This window comes from Zootoca vivipara, chromosome 7, assembly GCF_963506605.1.
Source record: "Zootoca vivipara chromosome 7, rZooViv1.1, whole genome shotgun sequence".
NCBI classification, from domain to species: domain Eukaryota; kingdom Metazoa; phylum Chordata; class Lepidosauria; order Squamata; family Lacertidae; genus Zootoca; species Zootoca vivipara.
The window spans coordinates 83,495,360-83,506,524 of NC_083282.1; the positions used below are offsets into that span (position 1 = coordinate 83,495,360).

Genomic DNA, 11,165 nt, shown 5'->3' on the forward strand with positions numbered 1-11,165 from the left:
ACTGTTAAAGATGAATAATGGTTGTATTTGAAAAGGCGCTATTTTAATTTTCATCCGGTAGAACAAATGCAGCATTCTTGTTTCACAAAACAAATGAATAGTAATCTGATATCTGTTTGGCAGTTGATCTTTCTATGTGTCCCTGACTTTGGTGAGGGGTGGGGAAGAGATTTAAGTTAATGAGTTGCCATTTGTAACAACCAGGCCATCCTAGTATAGCAGGTGTGGGGAACCTTGGCACGCCCAGATGCTGCTGAACTACACCTCCCATCAGCCCCAGGGAACAGAGATCTTTCGTCAGCCTTTCTGCCAAAGGTTCTGAGAGGGGAAAATGTGCTGGCTCTGGATTTTTAAACCATGTTTCTACTGGTTTCTTAGTTGGGACCCACAAATGAGTCACACCTGGGCCTAAGCAGGGTTGCCCCAATATCACCATTGCAATTTTTTTATTTATTTCGAGAAAAAGAGAGAGAATGGAGATGTATGATTTTTTTTATAAAAAAAAAGTTTGGTATGTTGTAGGTTGGGGTCAAAAGAGAATAAGAATTAGTTGAAAACGATTGAGTTAGGTTAGTCCTTGCTTTTGGTATTTGTAAAATTGTGGGATATTAGCAACTATTTACGGTACACTATTTACACTCAATATCTTTTCTTTCTTTAAATAAGGGTTTTACAGGTGACCAGCTAGTATTAGTGGAACAAAACACAGTGTTGGTGGAAGAGCGGGAGCGAGAAATCCGACAAATTGTACAGTCCATTTCTGATCTCAATGAAATTTTTAGGGACTTGGGATCAATGATAGTAGAACAGGTAAGTCTCTCTAAGGTTCTGCTATGTTACTTGCATCATATGAAGTTCCCTTACATGGAAACTCCTTCCCTGCCCAATGCCCATATTATCACGGCCCAACCAAAATTTTGCCAGCCACCATCCTTTGATTTCTTGTACAATATCCCTTTAATAATGAGCATGGGTTCTTCTTTTCAGGGTACAGTTTTGGATAGGATTGACTACAATGTTGAACAATCATATGTTAAAACAGAAGAAGGGTTGAAACAGCTGCATAAGGTAAGCACAAAGTGTCTTCCAATCTGCGTCAGTACTGATTCTGTCTAGGAACGGCTATGAAAGACCAGGTAGAAACTTGAGGCAAGGTGTCTCTTTCTATGGCAGTCTGTTTTCCATGGGGTTTCAACAGGTAGTTTAGACGAACAGGATGCAAACAGCTTAAAGTGAGCCATATTGGACAATGATTTCACAGCTGGCTCCTGGCCGCAACTGAACACCTAGCTTTCAAACGCTGGCAACGTAGCAAGCTGGTTTGTATGTCACATCAAACCATACTTGGTAACAAACTATGGCTTAATGTGAATACTGGTGCATAGTGCTGAAAAGTTCTCACTTCTCTCCTTCTGTGTTGCTGCTGCCACTGTGCCTACAGGGAAATGAGCCAGGGGCTGAATCTGGGCTTGTAGCTTGTTTTCTTCAAGCAAACAAGGAGCAATAAGCAGAGAACCTTGAGCCTGGATTCAGACATCACAACAAGCCAGGGCTATGGGTTCTTTCCTGGCTGCAGCGAGAGCTCTTCAGTGGGGTCCACCAGCATGCTGCTCATTAATATTAAACAATGGTTGGTTTTAAGCTATGACTTAATAATAATAATAATAATAATAATAAATTATTTATACCCCACCCATCTGGCTGGGCTTCCCCCACCACTCTGGGCGGCTTCCAACAAAATATTAAAATACAGTAATCAAACATTAAAAGTTTCCCTAAACAGGGTTGCCTTCAGATGTCTTCTAAAAGTCTGGTAGTTGTTTTTCTCTTTGACATCTGGTGGGAGGGCGTTCCATAGGGTGGGTGCCACTACCAAGAAGGCCCTCTGCCTGGTTCCCTGTAACTTGTCTTCTCGAAGCGAGGGAACCGCCAGAAGGCCCTCGGCGCTGGACCTCAGTGGGGGGTGGAGACGCTCCTTCAGGTATTCTGGGCCAAGGCCGTTTAGGGCTTTAAAGGTCAGCACCAACACTTTGAATTGTGCTCGGAAACGTACTGGGAGCCAATGTAGGTCTTTCAAGACCAGTGACATAATGTGACATATCAGTCAGCCCTGCAAGTTAAATTACGACTTTTCGATAGTGCTTGCACCACCTGCAACTCTTGCTGAAGCCCTTTTTTTTGCAAAATGGATCTTCTCTCCATTTATTTACTTTTATCAGCTTGAATTGTCTCAGCCTGAGCTAGGTGTGTTGCAAGGATAAACATGGAGTAACCGTCATGTATGTTGTGCTGGGATCAAATAGTGGAGTGAAAAATGTGGTCAGTCGGACCTGGGATGCAAACTTCACTATATAATCGGAATATATTTAGGCTACAATCCTATGCATGCTTGCCTGGAAGTAAGTCCCATTGAAGCAAAAACCAAAAAAAGCCCTCTTTCCTTATAACACAGTTCTTGTATAATAAAACATATGACGTCAACGTAAAATGTGAGTAGGACCATGTTGTAAAGTCAGCAAGATAATGACTGTTAGGTAAAACTGCCAGGTTGGTTTGTTCTTTTGTTCTTCAGTATGTACACCTCGCTAGCATGTGTTACAGATTATACATTTGAGTGATGGCTTACATTACCCCTGATGCTGAAACCAAGTTCAAAATAATTGCGGTGTCTACATGGAGGGATCTACATTAAATTTGCTCCGTTGTTTTTGTTTTTTTTTCCAGTGCACTGAATTCCTCTTTTCTTTTATCCACAGGCTGAGCAATACCAAAAGAAGAATCGGAAGATGCTTGTCATTGTCATTTTGTTTGTAATAGTAGTTGTCCTTATCATTCTTCTCATTGCTGTCAAATTTCGCTAGGTAGCACTCCTGTGATGTTTTTCTTCCTCTGTGTTTGTACGTTTCGGGAGGTGGGGGTGTTGTGCTTCTTCCCCCCCCCCCTTTTGGTTTGTTTGTTGCTGATACGAGTGGTTGAGCCTCTCACTCTGGAACGCTGCCTTGTGAATGAATGTAGAAGCCCTAGTGGTGCAAGATCTGTGCAATGTTTCGGGGGGGGGGACAAAACCCCTTTCTGTTTTACATGCTAAATGACTGCGCAGATAGTGGTTTGCAAAAATGCGAGCAAAAAGTATTGGGAATTTTGAGAAATGCTCCCAAACCAGGCATCTGGCTATTTATCCAGGATGTAGAACACTTAAAATGCATCTTTAAAATTAAGTTACGGACTGAAATGTTTCAGAAAAGCATCATAATCTGGTTGTATCGAGAACCCAATAGTGTTGTTTGCCAACATTTATGTTACGGTTAATCTTAGGTTTTTGTGAGCTGCCTAGGTTTCTTTTTGGAGACGATACCAAAAACTGTGGGTTGGAGGTAAAACTGCCTTAAATGTAAAAAGTGTTTGATTTTAACTAGTTTTCCTCCAGATTTAAGAACTGTGTAGACTTAGTGGAAGTGAAACACTTTTTAAAACAGCAGATAATTTATATCATGTGACTTCATACCATTATTATTATCATTATTCCCTTGAGTGGTATTTAGCAGTGTAAATATAACTCCCCAACCATAATGAGTGCTACAGAAATTTTAAATTATTTTCTCGGCTTCAAATAATCCAGAATGTGCTTCTTCTCTCCCTGTCGTGCCTCCGACACATGTCCTTCCCCTAAACTGATTTATGTACTACTGTACTGTTGTTCTACTACATATATTTTGGAATATTTGAATGTTAAGCACAGCTGGAAGGAAATCTTTTGCTCTTCTTCTCCTCTTCTCCCCTGACCCCAAATCTTTATTCGCTATCATGTGAGCCTCAGTGGTGACAGCCTTCATCCCCTACTTCCAAATACTGAATTGGAAAAGGGGTGGTGGTTTTTCAAACGTGTAGCTTAAATCAGGTGAAATAAGCTAACCAATGCATATATTGGAATCATGGATCTAAATTGAAAAACGTTTGTCCTCTGTCGGGCTCTGGAAAGCCTCAGGAGAAACGGGGGTCAACAGCTGTGATTTAAAATGCTGTACTACTATGCTAGAACTCCTTGGTTCCTCCAATGCAGCTGGCAACTCTGCCGAGGGAGCATTTTTTAGCAGTTTTAACTGGATCCTAAAAGTGCTGGGCAATTTTAGGGACCTTTGCTCCATTCCTTTGTTGTTGTTGTTTTAAAAGATACCATTCCTTTTGTGAATAATTTATTTAAAGCTTGTGGGGTTGTACCTCTAGCAGTGTTTTGCAGTCACTGTGATCTTGTCTGTGCCCTCCGCACCTCACCTTTCCCCCCAGCTTTTTGCACCACTCAGATTTCTTTGTAGAATGATGAAAACAATAAAGAGACTCTTGCCTTGATCCACTCCAGGATTAAGCCTGCTGGTTAGAACAGAGGATAATGTCCCCCTAGGAATATCTCCTGAAATAAAGAGATGCAGCATAACAGTGTGGTGATCTCGTGCTGCTCCCTATGTCAGCGCGGCTTCTCCCTGTGGATTGTGTTCCAAGTCAGCACTTTCAGATCTCTCTTACTCCCACAGATCATCGTATAGGGCTATAAAATGAGCTCAGTCTAACACGCTACATCTTCATCATGGGGCAGTATAACTAAAGAGCATGGCACTGGTGGTGAATGGTGGATGTTGTCCTGTACTTCCTGCTTGATGGACTATTCAGTATATGACATAAGACCACAAAACACTGGGGACTAGAATTGCATCAGTGAATAGTTAGTTTGCCCACCTTGCAGGAATGTGTTGCTGCTTTTATAGCTGGGTGTTGTTGCAGGTGTACCAGACCTACTGCTTAAAAACCTCCAAGGAAGGAGACCCCACCACCTCCCGAGGGAGACGGTTCCACTGTTGAACAGCTCTTACTGTTAGAAAGTTCTTCATCTTGTTGAGTAGGAGTCCCCTTTCTTGTAACTTGAAATCATTGGTTCAGGTCCTACCCTCTGGAGGAGGAGAAAACAAGCTTGGCCATCTTCCATGTGACAGCCCTTGAGATATTTGAAGATGGCTATCATATCTCCTTAGTCTCCTCCCCTAGCCATATCAGTCTTAGATGAATTGATGTAGCCAGGAAACAGGTTTACAACCTATGAATTAAATTAAAACCATGAACAATCCAACATAGTGCTTTCTCTTCCTTCCTAGTTCCTTTCAAGTTATTTTTTTCCTTTGCCAAAATTTGACATGATGGTGTTGAAATTGTCCATAAACAATTTGCTAAGGTCAATGCGAACCCTAGAACACATCTAGTGTCTGCCTGAACAAAAGTTCTCTATGGTGTGACCCACTATGCCAGCATTGATAAGATTATCATTTTATATAGCACCGTTCATGTATATTAGGGGCGAGGAATCTTCTTCTTTTCTGCCTGAGAGCTCTGCTTCCTACTGGGCAACATTGCCCGGGCCATATGTCAACAGTGGGTGCAGTAAGAGGCAAGGGCACAGATGTAAATTTTAACCATTGTACAGTTGGCTAGTTTCTATGCACATCCCTCTTTATTCTCGCCCTAGGCAAGCGAAAGGCATTATCCATGTTCAATTGCAAAAGCACTTGGATGCAAAGCAAGTCAGTGAGAGGTATGTCCCAGAGGTAGTTCCAAGGGCCAGACAGAGATGCAACTGGCCCCTTGGACTGTTGTTTTCCCATGCTCAATGTGGCTGCTGGCTTACGGAATAAACAAATAGGTTTCTGCTTCAAGAAATGTAGAGTCTCTAAGCTTTGACAATGCAGAGAGAATGAGGATTAAGTTAACAACAGATGAAATGTGAGCCAATGCGACTGTACTTTAGATTCACTGTTGGGGATGAAGGCTTGTGGTTGCGAGGACTTTCTGTTTCCAAACCCTGAAAGGCAGTCAGGAATTGCTGAAATGTTCCTCAAATCCAAACACTGATGGGACAGAAGGAAGAACGACAAATAACTTATCCAGCCATGGGGTTGCAGAATAATAAGTACTGTACATGAAACGCTGTCGCAACAATGGCTGGCAAATGGCATGTATTTTTGCGGACTGCTTTTAATTCTGGCTTAAAATTCAAAGCCTTCTGCTTATAAATACAGACAGGAAAAAGTGGGCAGCAATCTTATTTTGGGGGTAGCAGTTTTAAATCTATTTCACTGCCATCCTCAAAGAACCCTGTGAAGAATGATGCAAGCTAATGACAGGCCTACTCAGAGTAAATTTGTTTAAATTAATAGGCATTGCTAACTTAAAATTAATAATCGGTTGAATGCAACTCAGTGCTTTTAGCATACATAGAGGTGTACAAATACTTTTTCAGTCTTATCATTTCATGGTTATAATATGAAGTCTCAAATCTGGGCACTTAGGTTTCCCTTTTGCGAGAATCTGTTTTACAGCAACTCCTTCTTGTCCACTTAGTCACAGAACAAAACTCAGGAGGGGAGCATCTGATAAAGGCTTTATTATTGTTAGCATACCAATCCTGCCTAAAAATGTGGGTTTTTTTAAAAAAAGAAAATGCCGTACCTGGCGCAGAACAAATCATACAAAGTAAACGGATGCAAATTTTGCTTAACTTCATTTTCATATATAGTGCCCAAAAAGCAAACCAAGCACTCACAGATTCTTTTTTTCCTTTTTTAAAAAATAACAGGCTGTAGAAGCTAGGAAGGGGGTAAAAAAGGAAATCATATGAGAGAAAGCTTGAGCAAAGTTATTAATATTTAAAATGGTTTTTCCCCTCAATATGGTTGTGGATAAAGCAAGGCAGGTCAGGTGTGGGGAGGAGGGCATCCTAACTCTAAGGAAAAATTTATGCTTTGTGGATGCAGGATTTAAATGTCTGTGGGACTTACTTGTTTTTGTGAAGACACAGCCCTGCATAGGCATATCTCTTAAGGCACTAAAACAAAATCTTATCTTCAGCCAGCAGAGCTTCCCAAGGCTATTGGGAAATGCTTCTGAAGTTCTGTTTGTATCTTGTACTTGACCCATTTGTAAATGTCTAGTGCGCTGTGTTTTCTGAAGGTTAACACAAATCCTCAATTGCTCTGAGAACTATTAACTTGATTGGGACAATTTCTGAGGACTCCAATGTAAGATATGTACATTCCAAAGGGGTTTCAGACCCGAGGTTCCTTCTGTTCATCCATCATAGTTTCTGTGTCAGATGACTGTAGTCGGAGAGGAATGAAGTTCTATTTAATATTATTTATTTATTGAAATTCAGTAACATTGTCGAAGTCAGTTTCTACTGCTTTTAACATGCTTTTTTCCCATGCCAGCCGTGTGACATTGGTCAGACAAGTACAGTGGGCTTATAGTTCACAGTGGATGGGTGGAAAAGACCAGGGAGACAACAGTGAAGTCTCAGATTAACAGATGAATTGGCAGAGATTTGACAGTGATTGTCATGACAGATTGTGGCTGTGCCTCTTTTTTTGTGGACCTTTGTACAGCTAAAGGGGCATCATAAACTTTTATGGGATGTTTTCTCTAAACTTCTGCAATGTTTCATGTATCTCCTTCTTGGCTATGCCTCAACAATATTGTTCTTTGAAGAAGAAGAAACTATTCAGGTTTTTATATCTAAAAAAGGTGAGAGGTGAGGATCACATATTCCCTAATCACAACTTGAAAGCTGAGACTGAATTACCTGCTGTACTAGCTGGGGCACAGGAAAGCATTAAATGATACAGTGGTACCTTGGTTTACAAACACAATTGGTTCTGGAAGTCTGTACTTAACCTGAAGCGTACTTAACCTGAAGCGAACTTTCCCATTGAAAGTAATGGAAAGTGGATTAATCTGTTCCAGACGGGTCCGCAGAGTACTCAACCTGAAGCGTACTTAACCTGAGATATGGGTGTAATTGGTTCCGGAAGTCCGTACTTAACCTGAAGCGAACTTAACCTGAAGTGAACTTTCCCATTGAAAGTAATGGAAAGTGGATTAATCCTTTCCAGACAGGTCCGCAGAGTACTTAAACTGAAAATACTCAAACCGAGGCGTACTTAAACCGAGGTATGACTGTATGTGCTTATATGTATGTACGGATGTCCTTCACTCTTTATCATTAAAACAAATCAAACTTCTTTTAAAGAGTTTCAAAATTGCTCTGAAGTTTCAGAGGGATGGTATGTTGTTGATGTAATAAACACTAGCCAATAGATCCCCGTCACAACTGGTATTTTCATGGTATAAATTTTAAGAGGTTGTTGCAGGGAGGAAAATGTGTTCTTAGGGCAGCGCGAGTGACTTCAAACTACGTCTGCCATGCTCACAATGTTAAATCAGTTTTCAACCTAAATAAATGCCGTCTGCTGTGTCTGCCTCTTTTTAACATTGAAAGAGGATAAAATGGGGAAAGCCCCATTTACAGATGCTTATTAGGGCAAGGTTTGAGAACCTCTGCTGGGTTCCAGACGTCCCTTTCACTTATTAAGTGAATACTTATTAAGAACTATACACCTTAAACTTGTTTAGATTTGTGCCTCGATGAGGGACGGAACTGCCACATACTTTATTTAACAAAGAAATAATCACAGAATACTATAGAAGACCAGCATGTATGAAGCATCCCTTACATTTTAAGGCTTGCTTAATTTTGTTTTCATAATATTAGCTCAGAGCAGATATGGGCCATTTTTCTGTTTCAGGCATACTTTCTTTCGCAGCTCTCTTGTGACCTCACTCTCATTTTCATCCTGATCCCAGAACCACACTTGGAGCTCTGCATGGCCGAAACTTTCTTCCATTGTTAGGGAAGCTTATGTACAAACCTTGTACTGTACAGGAAATATTCCTCAACACAGGTTCCAGTGCTTTGTACAAAGCTTGCCCAGATCCTTTTACAGTAATGAGAGAAACCTTGCCTGTATAAAATCCTGTATATAACTTAAGAATGCTCTCATGGTTTTTTGCATTTCAATCTTTGCATGCAAAGTGAATGTTCAGTTCTGTGGCTCACCCTACATAAAACAATGAGGAGGCAACATTACTGGGAAGACCCTGTTCTTCAATGCCCCACTGTGTATGAACTCCAGCAGAAGCCAGTGTTGATTGTTGTCATGGCCGTATACCGTAATTGCCGCCTGAATCTATGCCATGTATAACAGAAGGGACCTCACGTCTTGCCCAACTATGTACAGTATATTTTCTTCCACTTCTGTGAAACAATTTGTAATGTATGAATAAACCATCAAATCTCCAGTGTGGTGTGCGAGGTGTTGCATTGCCTTGAAAATCCTCTTCAATTAGTGGCTCGCAAACCTCTTGAACAGAGGAAGCTCTCTTATAGCAGGTCAGATTCTTTGCCCATTAATTATTATTATTATTATTATTATTATTATTATTATTATTATTATTATTATTATTACCCCGCCCATCTGGCTGAGTTTCCCCAGCCACTCTGGGCGGCTTCCAACAGAACATATTAAAATGCAATAATCCATTAAACATTAAAAGCTTCCCTAAACAGGGCTGCCTTCAGATATCTTCTAAAAATCTGGTAGTTGTTTTTCTCTTTGACATCTGGTGGGAGGGCGTTCCACAGGGCAGGTGGCACTACCGAGAAGGCCCTCTGCCTGGTTCCCTGCAACTTGGCTTCTCGCAACGAGGGAACTGCCAGAAGGCCCTCGGTACTGGACCTCAGTGTCCAGGCAGAATGATGGGGGTGGAGACGCTCCTTCAGCGGGTGCCACTACCGAGAAGGCTCTCTGCCTGGTTCCCTGTAACTTATCCCTGCTGTTGTGTATTTTGGCTCACAATTCTCCAGTATTGGGGCCAGAGATCCTTCTCCGTTCCTGCTACTGGCTTCTTTTTAAGTTGGAAGTGCCTGAGATTGAATTCAGGACCTTCTGCATATGAAGAAAGCTAGCGTAGCTTCTTATTAAAAGGATCCATACGTTAAATTTTCCCCAATCTGCTTGGTTTCTGCCTGTCTTAAACATCATTCCACTTAGCATCTTGCTAGTTTGGATTTTCTCCCAAACTGCTGCTCCTGTCAACAGGTGTGAGCCCAAAGCTTCTGTGGTCTTACAGGAGAGCAATAAAATAAAAAAATTCCTTCAGTAGCACCTTAAAGACCAACTAAGTTTTTATTTTGGTATGAGCTTTCGTGTGCATGCACACTTCTTCAGATACAGTGAAATAAAAACTTAGTTGGTCTTTAAGGTGCTACTGAAGGAATTTTTTTATTTTACTTCAACCCAGACCAACACGGCTACCTACCTGTAAGGAGAGCAATGGTTTCAGATGTTTTCTTGATTCCTGGGGAACTGGTTCTTAAACCATCCTGCCCTAGTATGTCTTGCATATACAGTATGCCTTTTCACTCTGGACTGACTATAAACTGACACAACTTCTGCAGCTAGAAACAATGCATCTCTCAACTACAAAAAGTTCAGGCAATTAACTTCTAGTCTTCATGACATCTTTGTAGCCTCCTATCCATGCTGTTTCATGAGAAAGACGACTGCTCTTTCTCCTTTCCATGAAGAGCAGGCACCCCCAAACTTCGGCCCTCTAGATGTTTTGGACTACAATTCCCATCTTCCCCAACCACTGGCCCTGTTAGCTAGGGATCATGGGAGTTGTAGGCCAAAACATCTGGAGGGGCGCAGTTTGGGGATGCCTGATGTAGAGGTTAGTAGCTTTCCCTGACAATGATACAAGACCCTCAGCAGATCCTCATCTTGGAGAAAGCGGACAGAAAACTGCTTTCCTCCCTCTTTTATAACTCATGAACATCTGAGGAAGCTGAATGCTGGAAGGTTAAGGTCAGAGAAAAGAAAGTGCACATTCAAACTGGAGTTTGCTCCTCCAGGAGGTAGTGATGGGCACCAACTTGGATGGCGTTGAAGTTTTAAAGGGAATTGGATAAATTCAGATAGGAGAGGGCTATTGGTGGAGACTGACCATGTATGTCTATGCTCTGCCCCAACAACGCTTCTGAATACCAGTTGCTTGAAACCACCAGAGGTGAGAGCTGCTCTTGCACTCATCTTCTGCTCCCTGGTTTCCCACAGGCATCTGACTGGCCACTGTGATAACAGGATGCGGGACTAAGCAGGCTTTGCCTATGCTCTTTCTCTGGTGTCCACCATGCAAGCAAGAGAACTTCTAGTACACTTCCAAAGTTAAGCAGGGTCTGGCCTGGTTTCAAACTGGATGGGAACTGCAAGGGAATGTTGCAATTC

The 11,165-nt window shown here is 41.6% G+C and overlaps 1 protein-coding gene across 3 annotated transcripts in view; it reads left to right on the forward strand.

Moving 5' to 3' along the window:
• STX16 (syntaxin 16) overlaps positions 1–7,176 on the forward strand; it is a 29,094-nt gene extending 21,918 nt beyond the window's left edge. For all 3 annotated transcript variants that reach the window (XM_035122865.2, XM_035122866.2, XM_035122868.2), the window contains 3 exons: positions 667–810; positions 988–1,068; positions 2,757–7,176. In XM_035122865.2, coding sequence (XP_034978756.1) covers positions 667–810; positions 988–1,068; positions 2,757–2,861 — 330 coding nt within the window. In that variant the 3' untranslated portion in view covers positions 2,862–7,176. The remainder of the gene's footprint in view (positions 1–666; positions 811–987; positions 1,069–2,756) is intronic.
• Positions 7,177–11,165: the final 3,989 nt, after the last annotated feature.